Consider the following 21062-nt stretch of genomic DNA (forward strand, 5'->3'; position numbering starts at 1 on the left):
TTTATGTGTTGAAACCTACCATGAGCCCCTCTGAGTGTGTGGACTCATTTTTAGTTGTTCATCAAGAGTAATACTGTTCCTTTGCCATGTTTCTTTGCTATATAGTAAAACTGATAAGATATTAGTAATGTAAAGATGGAGTTTTACTTTCATAGAAAGCTTGAGGTTAATAAAAACTATGTGATTTCCTGAAAACAATCCAACCCATTTTGCCCATCATTTTCAACTCTGGGCCCACCTCATTCTCCATCTGTGCTATCTCTCCCCATAGACATATTTGGATGGGCTCTGGAGAATGGTCTTCTAAATACATGTTGAAATTTGGACAATAGGTATCCATCATCCATTTGGCCTTTCCCTTTGGGATGGAGAGGTTGAATTCCTTGGAATAATTATAGATTTCTTCCAAATTCTCTTTAGTGTCTTGAGGCTTGATGTAACCAACAGAATGTCATTTATAAATGCAAGTATCTGGAGGACCTCACCTAGGGAATCCCTCCTTGCCCTAGAATCTATGCTGGCTTTCCTCCACACTGACACAAAGCTTTGGCACGCATATATTTCCCTGTTTTATCCCTTGCTTGGAATCAGAGGATTATTGAACAAGGTAATTTCTGATGTCACATCTTCAAAGAAATTCTGAATTATCATGATCTTTAGGTGGGAGATGCCTTGCTATAAAAGACTCTGTAGATAGTATTTTGTTCTACCAAATCAAGGTGGGATTTTGTTTGTTTCTTTTTTGTAATCAAAGATCTTATATTCTCTACCTTTTTCCATTAATTGTGAAGTGGTAAAGATGTGGACTATTGTTGAATATTTCTTGCAAGTTCTTCCTTGTTCCCTACTAACACCCTCATCAAAGTTGCCCTAAATGTATATATAATTGTCACAAAGAGTTTGAACAGGTCAAAGAATAAGTATGTAGGTTGGTAGTTACTGATGTCCTCTGAGTCAGTTGGGTTTTTTTATGAGATTCAAGATTTTTCATATGCCTTTAGTGTCTTATCTTCTTTCAGATACCTTTTATGTCAGTCAACGCCCTCGCAAGTGTATCATCTCAAACATGGTTCTCCGTATAGCCAAACAATTTAATCTTGAATTATTTTTAAAAGTTATTGAAAATCAAAAGTTAGATATGGACAACAGAAATCACAACAGTAATACTAATAATTTCATCCAGAAGTTAAACTAATATAAATTAACTGTCACAACAAGGTCATCAGAAAAACCCAGACAGTGCCTTAGTCAGTAAACTTGCCCAACAGAAAGAGATGACTGCCAAAGACAATGCTACATAAACTTCTCTATAATCTTATGAAGGGTGATGGATGGTTCTTAGTAGTACTGACTCATAAAGCAGATAGAAGCAATGGAGGGTAAAACAAGTTTAAAGAAAGCTTGGCATGATACCCTTGCAAAGCCATCCCAAGGGCAATCAAGAAGGAAAACAGAGAATTACCAACACAAGAAAAATGGAAGACATTCGCAAAAATCATTTTAACAGTGGTGGTAGAACCACACTTTAATTCTAACATCACAGCCTCATGGGTACATAAAGAGAATTGACATTAAAAAATAACAAAGAATGGAAAAACAGACAAATTGGACTAAGCATATTATGACTATCATCAGTAAATTTATCCCAGAATTCACCTAACTTTCTTAGCATATGTCTCCATTTTGTCCAGAAGGAAATAGCGAGAGATTTTGCCAGATGCTTTATTGAAATCGAGGCAGGTCTAAAGGTGGGAAGGGACTTGAGAGGTCATGTAGTCCAATGCTCTGGTTATACAAATGGGGAAACTGAAGCCCAGAGAGGTTATAACTTACCCAGGGTCATGAGGATAGCACATGAGTGCAGAGATTTGAACCCAGTTCTCCTGACTCCAAAACCATTGTTCATTTGGTTTCCCTATTTCACTAAGCCACATTAAAACAAAATACTGTCTAAGAACTCAGCTATCTAGGGATATACCTAAGAGAATGCGATGTATTTCTCCATAGAACCCCTGTTTTGTTTCCCCTACTAACTGCCAGTGATTATCAAACTAATTCCATTGAACCATGTTATCTTTCGCAATAGGATATTTAGTTCAAAGATATAGAAAGAACAGAAATGCCAGCATTTCCTACTTCTAATACCCAGGGACACAATATCCCCTACACTACCTCAGTCTCTGGGAGAATGAGGCCAGAATACTCACAACATGTAGGGACTTGTCTATACTAGAATTGGGCCTTTTGCACTCATAGGGACCTCCTGGAATAATTCTCCACCTTCAGCAAATTCTGCACTGGTTGTCTGATTGGACTTAAAGATTAACCCCTCATGGCTGATGTTACTTTGGAGGGATGTTTTGTTTTTCAATCCACTAGAGCTGTAAATATACAGCTGGATTTATTGTTGTTGCTTTCCCCAGTGTTCACTGCCCTCAGTTCTTTTGGAGATGTTTTTTGAATGCTTTTTCATTTGTTGATTCATTGAACATTTATATACTGTTGGCTGTATTAGTGAATGCTGTATAGGTGGCACAGTGGATAGAGTGGCAGGCCTGGAGTCTGGAAGACTTGAGTTCAAATCTGGCCTCAGATACTTACTAGGTATATGACCCTGAGCAAGTCATTTAACCCTATTTGCCTCAGTTTCCTCATCTGTAAAAATGAGCTGGAAAAGGAAATGGCAAATGACTCCAGTCTCTTTTTCAAGAAAACCCCAAATCCAGTCATAGAATAGAACACAACTGAAAAACAACAGCAAGAAGTATAGACATTGCATTGCCCAAATGCTGGTATAGCTACCTCCAGCTGCTCAGTGGACCTTATTCCCCTGTCATCCACTGTGTATCATCATATTCTTCTACTACTTAACCTTCCGACAGGTCAGGATTCCCTTCTGCCTCTTAAGATCCTCCTTTTTCTTTGTGTTTACCTTGAAGCTTTTCCATATTTTCAAGAAACATTTCATTCTCTTTGATAAAGCGGTGATGTCTTCCTTTACCCTTCTTCTTCCTCTTGCATGACCTTGTGTAAGCATAGAAGTTACTTGGCAATAACTGAAAGGCAAACATCCGATCATGTGATCATAGATTTAGAGCTAAAGGTGACCGTAGAGGTCATCAGGGCCAGCCCCTTTCTTTTACAGATGTCATCTTCTACTCAGAACAGGTCTAGCCTCCATGGTGGCTCAAGTCCTCCGGTGTTCCTTTGGGTTAGCTCTTGTTTCCAAACTCTCAGACCAGACACTGCCTCATGGGGAATCTAAGTGAGACTTGATTCACAGCAGTCTTTACACCTTTTCTTGCGCAGGGTGACTAGCTTGATGACCTGTTTTTGGTGAGCAATGAACACTTTCCTAACAAAGATCAAGACGAATAGAAGCTGATCACAGCTGAAGTCTGTGTGTGTGCACCTTATTAACTGAAAGGCATTGATCTACGGATGCAGGGGATCTCCAGGAGAGACCTAGTACAACTCCTCCATTTTAAAGACAAGGAAACTGACTCCCTGGGAAATCATATGACTTTCCCAAGGTCACACAAGTTGGGAGGAAGGCAGGATTTGAATCCAGGTGCTTTGCATGTTCTCCGCCACCCACAGCTGAATCCCATAGCCATCCCCTGGATCCCTTCTATCCTTTTCTATAACCTCCAGCTTTCTAAAGTCCATCCACTTTTTCTGCTTCTTTTCTGTATTCCAAAATAGCCTACCTAATTTCTTTTGATTTATATTCTCTCAGTATTGGCAGTCCCTTTAAGATATTTTTTTCTTAAATTTCACTAGACTTTGCCCATACCTCTAAGCCACTGGGTAAATCACCTTGCCTTCTTAGGTCTCCGTTTTCTTAACTATAAAAGAAGGTGGGCTGGGGGGGAGGAAGCAGGGTAAGTAGGGTGGCACTAAATTACTCATAAGGTTTTTATAACTCTAAATCCTGTGATCTTGTATACTATCTTCTCCCTTTAAACTCACAGCTGTTAATGACTGGGAACTTTGTCTTCCATGAGTTATCATTGGACTCCTCTATCCTCAGTGAGAACTACTCAGCAATCTCAGTGCGCATGGAAGTTATTAGCCTTTTCACTGTGCATAAAAAATTGTGTTACATTCAAGACACAGAAAGTGCCCTCAAGATCAGTGGTTTTTAAATTCGTTTATATGATAGACCTCATTGGCCATCTGGTAAAGCCTGAAGACTCATTTTTAGAATAATGGTTTTTAAGCATATAAAGCAAAATACATAGATTACAACAAAGATGAATTTTATTGAAATGGTTACCAAAATATTTATAAAAACAAGTTCACCGACTCCAAACTAAGAACCTCTGTTCTAGATAAAGGAAGCGTATTTATGTGTCTATCACTAAATTTCTTTTAACTATTTGAAGCTAAAAATCATTTTGTTGGTTTTTTTTTTACGAGTAGAATTCCTTTTGACCAGAGGCTTACCTTTCCTCTGCCTAAAGCAATTCACTCAGAATATGTTCATTTCTGCTGGAGTGGCGGTGAGCATTCATAGAAATAGCCTTTACTCTAACTCTAACATAGATATCGGAGCACCCATCCTTCCAAGATCATTAAACACCAGATCTTTAACCAGATCATAAGACTGAGAGCTGGAGGGACCTCAGAGATCAAGTGTTGAAGACTCTCATCTTAGGCATGAGTGCCAAAGACGTTGAATAACGTACTCAGATCACCTAGGCAGGAGCAAAAGAGCTGGGATTTACAATGGGTAAATCTTCAAACCCTTCTTTTTTTTGCGGGGGGAAGGCAGGGCAATTGGGGTTAAGTGACTTGCCCAAGGTCACACAGCTAGTAAGTGTGTCAAGTGTCTAAGGCTGGATTTGAACTCAGGTCCTCCTGACTCTACTCACTGTGCCACCTAGCTGCCACCAAACCCTTCTTTTTAATCTCATCTACTGATTGTGGAATTAGTAATCCTGTGTTTTATTTGGGCAAAGGAATTCAATGTCTTGTTCATTCCTGGTTTATCTAACTACCTAGTACATTTCTTTAATACTTCCATTATCTGTAATTTCTAGATATTTTCTCCAGTAATGCAGATCACACCTCCTCTATAACTTAATTTAGTGCAACATGTCTTCTTTACAAATGAGAAACTATGGCAAGCTAAAGAAACTAAGAGTGGAAAGTAAATTCACCTGCCATCTTAACTGCAAATCCAAGAGTTGCCACTTCCCTTGGGTTAGATATTGTGAAAGGGGCTATAGGGGTGGGGAACCTTTGGCCTCAAGGCCACATGTGGCCCTCTAGGTCCTCAAGGGTGCCCCTTTGACTGAATCCAAACTCCACAGAACAAATCTCCTTAAGAAAGGATTTGTTTTGTAAAAGTTGGACTTAGTTCAAAGGCCCCCATCCAAGGACATAGGAGGCCTCAAGGCCGCAGGTTCCCCAATCCTGGGCTAGGATGGAAATGAAGATGCTCCTTCTTCTTAAAATTGACACGCAAAAAGGGGGCCTCCTTCTTTTACCTGAAATGTCATGGGTCCTAGGCAAAACTAGCCACCAACTGGCTTAGCCAGTCCATGGATTCTTGCCTCCCTCAAAGTGTTCTAACTTCACTGTTTTCACAGTACCAGGGAGCAATCTCCCTTTCTTTGCTCTTAGGCAAAGACATCCTGGGCTTTGTAAGACTTTCTAGATGCCTTTAGGTTTTTTTTATATTCCCAACCTGTTGTCAAAGAGCCAGAGAAGTTCCTCCTCAACTCACACTTGTATTTCTGCAGCTGCTTCTTATCTGCCAAGAATACACTTCCTTCATGGCTCCCCCTTATGTAACTCCTGGCATCCAAAGGCAAGTTTTAGCCCTCTATGAAGGACCTTGACCACTTAGGGCGGCAGTGGTTCTCTCCTTCTCCTGAAATCTCACAGTACCATCCAGTCTACGGCTTCATCCTTCTCCAATTATTCCTTTGTATCAATTTGGTCTCTCTATCTGGATAATAAACTTCTTGGGGGAAAGTACTTGCCTCATTCTTGACGTAGGAGCATTCTTTACAATACCTAGGGCAGTACCAGATGCCCTGTATTTTCGTTAACAAAACTTCCATCTGTTGTTTTCCCTTTTGTTCCCTGTCAGGGAGACAGAAAGAGGTGTAAGTATGCTCAAGTCTGCCCTTAGATTTTTTTCCCCTTCCCTTCTGGATCTGCCATGTATTGTGTTGATTGATCTCTCCATCTTGGCTATCCAATATGTCAGGTCAGCCCTCAGGAGCTTTCTAGTTAGATGTTCATGCCAGCTCACGTTTCCAATAGTGTAGGTTTGGGTAAGGTCAGAGCCCAATTTTTTTCCAGAAGTTTGATGCAATCTGGTTATTTTCCTTGGCTGGTCTCATAATTGAAGGAAGAGCTGGGATGACGAGTGTTTAATGACTTTCCTGTGGTGGACGATACACAGCTTGAGGGATATAGCGGCCTTTCCCCTTAGTTTGGAAGCTGCTGTGCCTAACTTTTTCTGTTTAAGCAAAATGAAACATTCCTTAGAAATAATAATAGCTGTAATTTACATAGCATTTTAAAACTCACAAGACATTTTAAATATGTTATCATTTGATCCTCATAAAAACTCTGAGAGATATCTGTTCCTATTATCCCAGCTTAAGTGACTTGTTCATGGTCACACAGCCAGTAACTGTCTGAGGCTGGAAAAAATGCATTATACATAAGAGATACTTAATATTTATTTAATCAGAAAGTTATAGAAACCATGTAGCTTGAGAATGTTAGAAAAAAAAACAAATATGTTGGTTTATAAATCAGTTTTTTAAATGAACCTTATTACACCTTGCCCCCTATGGAGGAGACTTCTCCAAAACATCTCTGACAGATCATTATTCAGGAATCTCTAGAATATTTCTGGTGATGTGGTGCTTACCTCCTTGATTTATAATCAGCTCTAATGGCTAGAAATTCATTCAGTAAACATTTTTAAGCATCTGCCCCAGGCACCATGTTAGGCAGTGAGTATACAAAGACAAAAATGAAATAGCCCTCACTCTCAAAAAGCTTACATTCTGTTGGGAGGTAACAGATGCAAATAAGCAAATTTAAATATATGCCATGTAAAATAGAAAGTAATTTGCAGAGGCACCAGTTGCTGTGGGAAATCCAGAAAGACCTGCGTGTAGGACATGACAATCAAGCAGAACTTTGAAGGCAGCTAAGATTTGGGGGGGGCAGGGGTGGCGCAAGGCTTAAAAACAAAGCAAATAAACACAAAAACAACAGTGGGTATTTGTGACCTGGAAAAGGCCTGGAAAAAGGAGAAAAAATATACAAAAAAAACAGCAATTAGGCGCAGTAAGTGTGAAAAGGGAAGCTGGAGCCTTTCTAAGGGCTTTTGGTGTCAAACGCAGGATTGTTTATTTTATATTAGAGGCAATTGGGAGCTTCCTGAGTAGTCAAGTTCCATTGTCAGACCTGTAGTTTAAGAATATCAGTTTGCCAGCTGTATAGGGGATGGAGGAGAAACTTGGCATACAAATACCAATTAAAAGGCTGCTGCAGGACAAGGAGCTAGACAGGACAAGGAGCTCAACTAGGAAAGATGTGGAAACTAAGGTGACTGATGCAAGAAATGTTATGGAGATGGGTGTAGACAGGCATGCAGTGAATGTGGAGCAGGCCATACTCTATGTATAGGTGTGACAGGCTCAAGGATATTGGGCATCTGGTTTGATATGGGGAGGAAATAAGGCACAGGGAAGTGTGGAGGATGCTTTGGAGACTGGGAAGCTGGGTGTTTGGTGCTACGCTCAGCAGAAATAGAGAAGTTAGAAAGAGGGAAGAGTTTTGGGGGAAAGATGAGTTCTGGTTTATATGTGCTGAGTTGAAGATGTCAGTAGAGCCTCTGGTTTGAAATGTCCATCAGGAGAGAGATTAAGGCTGGATTTATATACCAGGGACAAACTCCAGCTCAATGTTCCTTTTAAAATGGTTCCCAGAATTGAATGTAATATTATCTTTGTTGCTGTATTTTTATTTATTTTGTTAAATATTTTCCGGTTACATTTTAATCTGGTTTGGGACACATTTGGATATCAGGCACTATGTTTGACACTTCTATATTAGAAAGTTAATTGGGAAAGAGAGGCCTGGTGGAAATAAGGACTGTGCTGGGGTTATATAATGTACATGTTTAATAGATTCAATCAGCATGATTACGATTTCCTCCAGTACCATTCAGCAACATACCAGTAAGAATGGAAAAAGCAAATGGTAAGAGTATTCCAAGGTGAGGATTTGGCAAGCCATGACTAAATGATAAGACAAAGTTACAAAGTGCTTTGAGCACAGAGGACAATGGTATAATTGAAGCTTGGGAGGGGAGAAGAAGGAAGCCAGAGCAGAGACTGGAACAGTACTAAAAGCCAGAGGGAGTGAAGGTCATGGTGAGGACAGAAAGTTATTAAGTAGAAATAAAAGACAGAGAGATGGATGGAGAGGAGGTTATAGTTAAAAGAATTTTAGAGTTCTTCATCCTGGAAGTAGAATACAATGATGAGAACAAAGTCCTGACTGTCCCTTGTGTGTGGCTGAGGTGGAGTGAGGGATTAGGTGAATGGAGATGAAGTTGATGAACAGGAAGTCCAAAGTGACTGAGGGGACATTAACATGAAAACTGATGTCCTGCAGCACACAGGCAGGGGTTGGGATGGAGAGGAAGATTGCGATCCCCTGGACACTACTCTCTGAACATCTCCACTCCATTAAAACTTGGACAAGAAGGAAAGATTGTTGAGTGATAGCAGCTGAGGATCTAGAAGTGGCAATGGAGGGAAAGGAGTGTGCCTTGTCCTCTTCTAAGGCCAGTGTGTTGAGGTGGCATGCACGAATGTGCATCCAGGACAGGATGAGCTGAGAAGTAATGTCTTCTGTGGGAGCTGGATCTGTATAAGTGAAAGGCGATGGAAGATGTGCAAGAAGAAATAGTCTAGGATAAAGTGAAATTCTGTAATTAAATGGAACAGGGGAGCAAAGAGCCAGATGGATCCTGGGAAGAGGTATGACTGATATGGTTTTGAGTAAGAGAGCATCAGGAAGGGGGGAGGCCGTGGTTTTCATTTAAATAGCCAGCAGTTCTCTATCACTTATGTACATATGTATGGCTCCAGCAGCCCTACAGATGAGGTCCCCAGGTGTCTCTCTGACTCTCTGGTCCTGGACTGGTTTTAGGAAGCAAGTATCTAGGGCCTCAGGGGCTCAGTCTAATCCAATTTGCCTTCTTGTAACTTCCATCCCTGAGTACTAATTGTGTTGTATGAAGCTCCCCATTATTCCAGTAATCCCATGACTATGTCATTCCATCCACCCCTTCAAGAGGAAGTTTAATGTAGTCAACAAAAACCAAACTTGGGTTCTATAAGACAGGGATTCAAATACTGTCTCTAGTACTCGCTAGCTGTGTGACCTTGGTCATCACTTAAGCTTTCTGGGGCCTCAGTTTCTTCAACTATAAAATGACTTGCCCAGGGTGACACAGTTAGTAAGTCCCTGAGGCCAGATTTGAACTCAGGAAGATGAGTCTTCCTGACTCCAGGCCCTGCACTCTATCCACTGTGCCACCTATCTGCTCCTAGAACATGATAGCTGTTTTCAAGTAGATTTAAGGCAAAATCTCCTTTATCAGATAATCTGTGCCAGGCTTCTTTTATTCTGCCCGCTAGATATTAGGAATATTAAGATAGGGATAGCATTTCTTCTTTGTAGCTCTCATGGGACTGCCTTTCTGGAGATTAGGGAAAAAAAGATGGGTCAGTCACATAGCAAGATAGAGATGATCCTTGCACAGCCTGGGAGCTGTGCTACATTGGTTTCCACCCAAGTTGAAGGGTTCTTATGTAAAGTCCTTAGCTTGGTCGAACAACCTCCTGTGGTACATTTATAAGAAGATGTGAGCAAGAGTAACCAGGAAGGGCAGGCATGGGTTGGTTGTGATCTGTATCACTGGAGGGTCATTATAGGTCTACATCTAGAAGGAATAATCTAATCCCCTCATTTTACAGATGAAGAAACTGAGGCCCCAAAGAGCTTAAATTCAAATCCAGCCTAGCTGGGTGACTACTACCAGGCAAATCACTTAACCTTGTTTGCCTCGGTTTCCTCATCTGTAAAATGAGCTGGAGAAGAAAATGTCAAACCACTCCAGTATCTTTGCAAAGAAAACCCTGAATGAGATCACAGAGTCAGACATGACTGAAACGACTGAATAATCATGTTCTACCTTAAGTGCTATTCTCCGCAGACTAAACATCCCCAATTCCTCATATGGAATGCATTCTAAAGCTTTTGTCATTATGCTTGTTTCCTTCTCAGCAAACTTCAACTTAGTACTCCCTTCAGATAGTTCCCAGAACTGAATACAATACTCCATGTCATGTGACCAGCAAAGCCTATCCCTTCCCGACCTTGGTGCATTTTTTAGTCCTAGTTAGCTATATAGCTTTGGATAAGTCACATATGATAACAGTGTTATTGGCTGTAACTAGAGATTGTAAGTATGTGCCCTGTCTACTTCATAGGATTGCTATGAGGAAAAAAAAATGAGAAATTGTTTATAAAAATGCTTTGGAAACCTCTAAGTCACTGTACAAATTTAAGGGGAACGGTATTAACACTATCTCCTGAACTTTGAAACTCAATTGGCCAGAACTGGCAAGAGATTGAAAGCAATAATGCACTTTTGTATTACAACGGCTGCCCAATTTTCACAACTTTATGCCTCTGAGAAGATAATCAGTCCTTCCTGGGTATTGTTCTGAAAGCTGTTTATTTGCATGGGGTGTGCTCCTTCTGGGCAAAGGGCCTGCTTCAGCCAAGGTACTCCACAGTATATATGACCTTCTTCCTAGATTCACCGTCTGGAGCCCTCCCACCCATCTCCTCCTTAGCCCTGCCCTGGAGAGGAACTCTTTAACTTTTTAGTGAGCATTGACTGATTTGGGCTCCACTCCAGAACTTAGAACTCTACTTGCTCTAGAGCTCCCTTTGAGGAATGTGCTGACTAGACTGCTCCCTGCCTTTATGGGGCAGACTTTTAAGGGTTGCTAGAACTTCCACATAAATATGCTTTGCTTTTCTTTAGGAGAAATTACCCCGATTTTGATCCAAGGTATTTTTTTTTCTTTTTTGAATCAGATAATGATAAGAATAACTAACATTTATGTAGCAGTTTGAAGTTTGCAGTGAGATAGACGTGCGCGCGCCCGCGCGCATGTGTGTGTGTGTGTGTGTGTGTGTGTGTGTATAATCTCATTTGAGTCTCCCGATAACCTTGTGACATAGGTACTATCCTCATTTTACAGATGAGGAAACTGAGTCAGAGTGCAGTTAAGTGACTTACCCAGTAGGGTTACCCAGCCAACTCAGATATTCTTAATTCCAAGTCCAGTGTCCTTTCCACTGTGTCACCCTAGTGTTGGGAGAGACCTCAGAGGCCACCTGATTTAACTGCCTCATTTTACAGATAAGGAATTTGAGACCTCTGGCAGTGAAGTGACTGGCCCAGAGTAACACATGGATCGTAGGCAGGATACCCATGTTTCTGATGCCAAAGCCAGTGATTTTTTCCCCTCTACCATGTGGAACTCTTGAAGCATAGTGGGTGTCTCCAGCTAGAGGCAATTTTCTCCTAAAACATAAGGCAATTCTTATCCATGTCAGCTTCTGGTTTACCATAACATTTTGTGCAAATGTATATACAACTCAGTTTTCACCTAAAAGTGTCCAGAAAATTGGCCAATGAACAAACAAGTATTTATTCCACTCCTGTGTAGTAGGTACTGGGCTAGATGTTCGAGATTCAGAAACTACAATAAAACAGCTCCTACCTTCAAAGAGGTGGCAAGCCTCATTTAGGTCCCTGTTTCACAGAATACGATAACAATAACAACCCAAAAAACCTTGTTTATATTCATCAATTGAAGAAGGAGGTTTCTCCTTAAAGATAACAAATTGCATTCACAAAATGGTGAACATAAAAAGCCTAGATTCTATTCTGCTGAAAGCTTCCTTGTTGGTGATGAGCTAGGTAAGGAAAATTGCATTTGATCCAATATAGGAAGAAGGGAGCAATACAAAAAGTCCACCAAGCAGCACAGCGGATAGAGTACTGGGCTTGGCATCAGGAAAACCCAAGTTAAAATCTGGCCTAAGACAAATCATTAGCTGCATGAGACTGGGCAAACCTCTGTATGCCTTGTGTTTCTTAACTGTGAAATAGGGCATACAATGATACCTACCTCCAAGGATTGTTGTTAAAACAAAATGAAATAATATTTGTAAAGTGCAGTGCCTGGCACATATTAGGTGCTTATTAAATACTTGCATGGGGAGGTAGGGGATGGGGTGGGTAGGAAGGTGTCATTCATTCATTTACCTATCTATTCTTTTCCAAAGCAGTGCCTCCAAAAGATAATGCATTTTTAACCTAGTTGAGATTGAGGCAAATGCAAGCTCTGTGTCAATTCAAGGAGCCTTAGGTTGGTGTCCTTCCTGAATCCATTTACGTAAGGAAAGCAAGGAGGAATCTTTACCTCTGGAAGGGATCTCAGGAAGAGCATCCCCCCATCATCTTTCAGGATGACCTATGTCGGGCACTCGTAGATAGAATCACAGAGGTGAACAAGGACTGAGACAGCTAGGCCAATGCCTTCATTTTACAGATGAGCACATGGGGGCTGAGAAAAGTGATTTGCTTAGTCACCCAGGAAGTAAACAGCAGGGTCAGGATTTAAACCTAGACCTTGTGATTACAGGTACATTACAGTCAGGGTCACTGAGAACCCAAAACCAGAAGGTCATTGACTTTCTATCACTGAAGAACTTTTACCATATCATCAGAGAGCTAATAAATGTAAAATATAATTGTCCAATCATAGGATTTTAGAGCTGGAAAGGACCTTCAGTCAGTCAAGAGGTAATTATTTACTAATTGCTTATAATATGCCAGGCACTGTGGTAGGTTCTGGAAATACAAAGACAAATAGCCTGGGCAGCTAGGTGGTGCAATGGATAGAGCACCAGCTGTGGAGTCAGGAGGACCTGAGTTCAAATCCTGCCTCAGATACTTACTAGCTGTGTGACCCTGAGCAAGTCACTTAATTCTCATTGATTATCCCCCCCCCCAAAAAAAGACTATGATGCCCTTATGGAATTTATATTATTTTGAGGAGGTAGGGGAAAAGATGATCTTTTAGCGCATCTGGTTTCATCCCATCATTTTACACATGAGGGAACCTGAGAAATTAAGAGACATTCAAGGTTACATCATTTGCCTAGGAATTGACAGACTAAAAGACCTCAAGGGATTTCTCCAGGATCTAAGCTTATTTGAAGCCAGCAGAGTAGGTATGTTAACATCCCAAATGGAACTGGTTATCTTCCCCAATAAGGCTGTCCCTTCTTCATCCTTCTCTCTCTCTTTTGTGGTCATCACCCACCTCCTCACCATCCAGATTCATAACCTCACAGTCGTCTTGGCTTCTTTCTTCTCCCTCGATGACCCCACAACCAGTCAGGAACACCTTATGGATTCTTCCTCCACATTTCTTCCATCTCTTTCCTCTCCACTCACACAGCATTCAAGAGAGGCATCTAGGTAGAGCAGTGCCTAAAGCTGAAGTCAATAAGACCCCAGTTCAAATCTGGCCTCAAACATCTAGTAACTATGTGACTCTCACTTATCCTCTGTTTCCTCAACTGTAAAATGGGGATAAAAATAGCACCTTCCTCCTAGGGTTGTTGTTAGGACAAAATGAGATATTTGTAAAGTGCTTAGCACAGTGTAGGGTAAACATAGAGTAGTTGTTTAATATCTGTTTCCTTTCTTCTTCTACCATCTTTCTTAGACTACTGTAATAGCCTCTTACTGTGTTTCCTGATTCAATTCTTTTTGCCCTTCTGCATTGGTAACTAAGGTGGGGCTCCAGGTGGGGCCAATGAAGGGAGGTCAGATTATATCTTCACTCCCAAGTAGGCCCAAAACCCCTAGCTACTAGGTGCTAAGCCTGTGTGGACGTGAAGCCCTCAGGATCCTAAGGGGAATTGCTAAGACCAGAGCCAATAGTAAGAGCTTAATTTCTGGTCCCTCAGATGATGTTTGATGACAGCTAAAGAGTGCATAAAAAGGGGGGTGGAACCAAGATGGCGGCTGGAAAGCAGGGACTTGCGTGAGCTCCCCACCACATCCCTCCAAAAACCTATAAAAATGGCTCTGAAAAAAGGGGGGATGATAGAAGGGAGGGCAGACAGGGGGAGGAGGTAATCAAAAACGAATACTTTCAAAAAGGGACAGGGTCAAGGGAGAAAATTCAATAAAGGGGGATAGGTTAGGAAGGAGCAAAACATAGTTAATCTTTCACAACATGAGTATTGTGGAAGGGTTTTACATAATGATACGCATGTGGCCTATGTTGAATTGCTTGCCTTCTTAGGGAGGGTGGGTAGAGAGGGAAGAGGGGAGAGAATTTGGAACTCAAAGTTTTAAAAACAGACGTTCAAAAACAACAACAAAAAAGTTTTTACATGCAACTAGGAAATAAGATACACAGGCAATGGGGCATAGAAATTTATCTTGCCCTACAAGAGAAGAAGGGAAAGGGGAATGGGAGGGGAGTGGGGTGAACGGGGCAACCAGAATATACGCCATCTTGGAGTGGGGGGAGGGTAGAAATGGGGAAAAATTTCGTAATTCAAACTTTTGTGAAAAACAATGCTGAAAACTAAATATATTAAATAAATTTTAAAAAAAGAAACAAAAAAAAAGAGTGCATAAAAAAGGAAGACAGAGCTATTTGCTTAGGGCTCTCACTCTTGGCAGTGTGCTTATGTGGAGACTCTGGGCAGCTGTAGGTTAAGAGCCCTCCAGCTTGTAAACCCGGATGTTCGGACTTTGTTAAGCTCTGGTAACTATGCGTTGAGATTTGAATCAGACAAGGTCTGTCTGTTGATGTTTGTAATTTATTTGTATTTGCTCTGAAGTTCAAGGTGCTGGCTCTTCCCCCTGAACTAAGTGAATGATATTTGTATGCTGGATTAAAGTAAGCTTGTTAACTCCTTAATGTTGCTTTCCTTAGTAAAGCAGATCAAAAGAACCTGGGCTTGCAGCATTCTGTGTGCTGGTTGTTGCTGGTTTTACACAGCCACAGTAGCTGCTAGCCAAATTGTTGAAACACCTTCCAATCCAACCTCAATGCAGCTATCAAAATATCCTTCCTAATACAGATATCAGTTCTGAACACGTCACTCTCTATTCAAATACTTTTAATGGCTCTTTTTTGTTTCGTGGATGAAATACTACCTCATCAGCATAGCACTTAAGATCTTCCATAATCCATATTACCTTTCCAACCTATTCCATTCAAGTGTGCTATATTTCAACCAAACTAGGCCACTAGTTCCCCAGATGGACCATTCTGTCTCCCACCTCCATGCATTTATATAGACCATTGCCCATGCATGGCATGCATTCTGTCACCCCTGCCTCTTAATATTTGTCTTTTTCAGGCTTAGCTTGGGTGGCAGTAGCTCCTTGAAGTACTCTCTCCTCTAGCTACCTTAAATCAGGATCATTTGTGCACAGATTGAATCTTTCTTGTAAAATATTAGTGCTGAGGAAAGGAACTCATTTGTTTTCCTCTTCTCCTCACCACCTTGGTAGTGAACAAAGCATATCTGTTCTCAACACATAAGTATGGATGCCTGGAGAGATGAAAACAGTTTGGCCCTAATGAAAGCAAGTGGTATGTATAAAGGGGTTCTCAGATGCCATACTTCTTTGTGTTCCCATTTTATTTTGGTTTCCTTGCAACAGTGTTTATGGCCAGGCAGGATGATGCAGGTAAACGTTTAACCTTAGGCTTGGAATCAGGAAACCTGCTTCAGAATCCCAGTTCTAGAACTTTACCAGCTTGATGAACCTAGACAATTCAGCCTCCCTAAATGTCATTTCTTTTTTACTTGTAACATAGAGAGACAGACATATGTGCGCTACATACATCAGAGTGTTATTTTTAAGTGATTTGTAAGCCTTAACATACTATGTAAGTATATTTTAAGCTATTGCTTATTAGCCTATTTCAGGAAAGGAAACAGGGCTAATCAGGGAGGGGAAGGATGGCAAATGTTAGAACAGTTTTTAGGTCCTGTTACCAGCTTAAGTTAAAATCTCCATCTTAATACTCAATCTACATTTGCTAGAAGCAAAGACTATATAGACTTTTCATGCATAGCAAAAAATTTCTCCTTTTGAGTCCCTAGGAAGAGATGCTCATCTAAAACACTACTAGAGGAGGTATAGTCCAAATGGCAGAATATCAGGAAGAAGTATAGCCTAGCTTCCTGGTGACATGACTTGAAGGAAGCTAGGAGGCAGAGATGTAGAGAGAGAGAGCATTCCAGGCATGGGGGGTACCCAGAGATGAGAGAGATGGAATGTCTTGTTCTAGGAACATCAAGAGTCCAGTGTCATTGATCAAAGAGTATGTAGCAGGGACTAAGGTGTCAGTCCTCTTGGGCCCTATACGCAATGGTCTGTACAAATTTGTGGAGGTGGGAGACAGAATGGTCCAGTTTGGTTGAAAAATAGTACACTTGAATGGAACAGGCTGGAAAGGTAATATGGATTATGGAAGGTCGTAAATGCTATGCTGATGAAGTGGTTATTTAATCCAAGAAACCAAAAGGAGCCATTAAAAGTATTTGAATAGGGAGTGACATGTTCAGAACTGATCTCTGTGTTAGGAAGGATATTTTGGTAGCTGCATTGAGGTTGGATTGGAAGGGCAAAAAGAATTGAAGCAGGAAACACATTACAGTAGTCTAATGAAGACATGGTTAGAGTCTGGTGGAAGAAAGAAGAAAACAAGTATTTATTAAGCACCTACTATGTGCTTAATGTGTGTTTGGCAGGGGTGGGGGGAGTTTGAGAGAAGGTTATATTGGGTTTTGAGTGCCATAAGATTTTGTATTTGATAATGGGGGTTATATGGAGCCAATGGAGTTTACTGAGTAGGGAAGGTGACATGGTCTTTAGGAAAATCACTTTGTGGCTGAATGGAGGATGTGTAGGACTAGAGTAGGGAGAAACTTGAAGCAGGCAAACCCACCAGTAGGCTACAGGGTGTGATGAGAGTCTGCACTAGGGTGGTTGCAGCATCAGAAGAGAGAAAGGGACATATTGGAAAGATGTTGAAAAGGTGAAATTGGCGGGCCTTGGCGACAGATTGGATATGGGGGATGAGAGATAGTGAGGAGTCAAAGATGACACCTCCCTTGTGAGCCCAAGGGACTGAGAAGATGGTGTTGACAGTAATAGAGAAATTAGGAGGGGTGTTAGGGGAAAATGTGATGAGTTCATTTTTGGTCATGTTGAGAATAAGATGTATACAAGGCAACCAGCTCCAGTGTCTGAAAGGCAGATGAAGATGTGAGATTGGACATCAACAGAGAAGTCAAGGAAGGTTAGATAAATTTGAAAATCATCATTATAGAAATGGTAATTAAATGCATGTGAGCTGTTGACCAAGTGAAGTAATGTAGTAAGAGAAGAGAAAAGAAAATTCTGTGTGTTGGTAAACAAAATGGGCTCTTAGCACTCAGTTCAACCAAGTGCCCTTGAAGAGTTTGGCCTTTGTTTCCTTGATTAGATTTGGGAGTCCTTGATGACCTCCTTGCCTCAGGGGAGGATCTAGTTTACACATGAGTTTGAGTGACATGTTTGGGACATCAGAGGCTTTTAGACCACGTGGGTTTAAGTTGCCTCTTTGTGATGATTCTAGGTCACATGGGTGAGTCACATGTGTGACTCACCCTTGAGCCTGAAAAAGATATAAAACCAGAGGTTGGCTTTCTCATTTTCGGAGCTCTTACCCACAGCAGTGGTGGCATGCGTGACTCTGGGCCAGCCCTTGTTACGAGCTAAGTGAATGGTATTTGTATGCTGAATTAAAGTAAGCTTGTCAACACCTTAATGTTGCTTTCCTTACTAAAGCAGATCAAAAGAACCTGTGCTTTTGCAGCATACTGGTAGCGTGCTTGTTGTTGGGCTTCTGTTGGTCTTTCACCCCCACAAGAGCTGCTAGCCAGATTGTTGAAACGCTCTGTAGGACACCTACGTTTAGCAGGTGTGATATGGATGAATCTCTAACAAAGATCAAGAATATCAAGGGAATGGATATTTTAAAGTAAGAAGGAGGGGGTCCTGGCAGTACCAGATCTCAAACTATACTACAATCCTCAAACAGTTCAGTACTGGGTAAAAAATAGAGAGGTTGATCAATGGAATGGCATAGGAAGGTCCACAGTATACAGAAACAAATGTGCATAGTAGCTTTAGTGTTTCATAAACCCAAAGGTCCCAGCTGTTGATACAAGAACTCATTATTTGATAAAAACTGTTGGGAAAATTAGAAAACAGTCCAGAAGAAACTAGGTATAGACCAACACCTTATACCATATATACCAAGATAAAGTCCAAGTGCTTACATTGATTTAGGCATAAAGGGTGACAGCATTAAAGGATCATGGAAGAAATTACCTGTCAGATCTATGGATAAGGGAAGAATCGAAAGGTTCACAAGAGGTAAAATGGACAGTTTCTGTTATATAAGATTTTAAAATGTTTGCACAAACAAAACCACTAAAGCTAAAATTAGAAGAGAAGCAGGAAGTTGGTGTGTGTGAGGCCAGGGAGTCTTTATATGAAGTTTCTCTGATAAAGGTCTCATTTCTAAGATGTATAAGGAACCAAGTCAAATTTGTAAGAATATAAGAGCCATTTCCCAAATGTGAAATAGTCAAAGGATATGAATAGGCAATTTTTAGAGAAATAAATCCTAGTTATCAATAGCCATATGAAAAAAATGTTCTGTATCACTAATAATTAGAGAGATGAAATGGTACCTGAGGTACCAGACAATAAGTACCTGGTACCACCTCATACCCATCCAATTGGCTAAGATTACAAAAGAGGAAAATGACAAATGCTTGAGTAACTATAGCTCCAAAGAGAACAAAGAAAAAAAAAGAAAGGACCCACATGTATAAAAATAGCAGTTCTTTTTGTGGTGGCAAAGACCTGGAAATTTAGGGGCTGCCCATGAAGTTGTGAAAAGTGAAAAGGAAAAGAGTAGAACCAGGAGCACGGTTTATACAATAACAACAATATTATAGAGACAAAAAAACTTGGAAAGACTTAGGAGCTCTGATCAGTACAATGACCAACCATAGTACCAGAGGACTCATGATGAAGCACGCTCTCTACCTCCAGCTCAAGAGGTGATGGACTCGGAGTGAACTGAGGCTTTTTTTTTCTTGGACACATTGGAATTTGTTTTGCTTGACTATACCAATTTGTAATGGGTTTTGTTTCCCTTGCTTTCTCGAAGGGGGGAGGAAGAAGTGAAGAAATCAGAAACTGAAAAATAAATTTAAAAGTAAAAAAAAAAATGCTTCTGGTGAATTCTGGTTAATTTTTCCTCCCTCTAATCTGTACCTGTTCACAACTGAGTTTCTACTGTCACTAAGACCTGTTTCATTTTCTTCTCTTCCTCATAGGATGTCTGTCCTCTCAGCAGCAGTCCAACTGTAGAATGCAGCAACAGCAAACCAAAAACTGAGTTGGGTGTTTCAAGAGTAAAATCTTTTCTCCCTGTACCTAGAAATAAAGTCACCCAATGTTCTCAGAACACCAAAAGAAACAGCAGCAGCAGCAGTAATACAAGGCAAATAGAAGTAAATAACAACTCAAAAGAAGAAATTTGGAACTTACGCAAAAGTGTGCAAATAGAAAAAACAAACAAATAGATCTGCCTACAATTTTCTCACCATTTACTTACTCTGTATATTTCATATAAAAACCAAGGAAAATAGATGTAAATAGCTTTTTAACAAACTGCTTTGTTGTAACATATTGTATGCGTATGGGACCACAATTCAATTTTTATGTAAAGAACTTGTTTATAACCAATGTTTTATTGCTTTTTTTCTGGAAATTCTGATAGGATTGAACTTCAATATCAAGAAGTTACACCAACTTTTCAAGTAGTTTTCTATTATGAAAATTGTAATCGCTTAAATTGAAGATATTCAGGGGTATTGCCACAGAATTATCTGTATACTGTATATACATACTCAATGAAGTTCATATATCATTGCATACTATGTGGTGCAAAATATGTATAGCATTAGTGTAGAGCAAATGTACATGCAATTTAAAGGTGGAGATGATGATTTTATCTTCACTTGATGGGGAGTGAATGGAATGTGGCAATAACAAACTATTTGAAAATACAATTTCTTTCCATTACAAGCCATATTAAATATTTTGATTAATCACAAACTCTGCCTGTTAAATTCTGGTTTTGTGTTTTTCTTATATTGCTATTTGGTTGCATCATGTATATTAATGCTATAAGTTTGCATTATGACTCCTGTAAAGAATGAAATTCTAATGCAATAAATATGTTATCTTTTTTATAAAATTTCTGCTCTCCAATGGATACGAAAATGCCTATATTTCCCCAGTATATTTAAAAAGCAATTTAATAACTCTAGGAAGTATCTTCAGTATCTACATTAGGTCTAGTAAAAGGAAAGCTAATGACAACTTAAAGAAAATATGCTAGTTTTTTTTTCTTCTGGAATTCCTAATGAAATATCTATTGCACAAAAATTAAAATAAATGTTTTACCCATATCCATTCATTAAGTTAAATTATTTTCCTACTTTAAACATGCTGCTCTTAGTTCATTTATTCAACAAGGTTTTTTTTTAGCATCAGCAATGAGAAATACAAAAATGTATTGCACATGATTATGTTTGTTCCCAAGACAGATAATTAACTTCTCATCTTGGCCCATTTCATACCAAGCTTTACTTTTCTGCCGGTAAGTTAACACATGTAAAACCCTTTGTACCTATTTGTATTTATATTGAGGGAGCTAGGTGGCACAGTAAATAAAGCCTGGGACTTCAAGGCAGGAAGATCCAAGTTCGAATCTAGCCTGAGACATTTACTAGTTGAGTGACCCGGGGTAAGT

The 21062-nt window shown here is 40.2% G+C and overlaps 1 protein-coding gene across 1 annotated transcript in view; it reads left to right on the top strand.

The window, feature by feature from the left end:
* The window catches only part of CTTNBP2 (cortactin binding protein 2), a 199384-nt gene extending 178766 nt beyond the window's left edge, over positions 1–20618 (top strand). Inside the window, exon 23 of the mRNA XM_036761077.1 lies at positions 19579–20618. Within this exon, the coding sequence (XP_036616972.1) occupies positions 19579–19827 (249 nt within the window). The 3' untranslated portion in view covers positions 19828–20618. The remainder of the gene's footprint in view (positions 1–19578) is intronic.
* The last annotated feature ends 444 nt before the right edge of the window (positions 20619–21062 follow it).

This window comes from Trichosurus vulpecula, chromosome 5 (genome assembly GCF_011100635.1).
Source record: "Trichosurus vulpecula isolate mTriVul1 chromosome 5, mTriVul1.pri, whole genome shotgun sequence".
Classification (NCBI taxonomy): Eukaryota; Metazoa; Chordata; class Mammalia; order Diprotodontia; family Phalangeridae; genus Trichosurus; species Trichosurus vulpecula.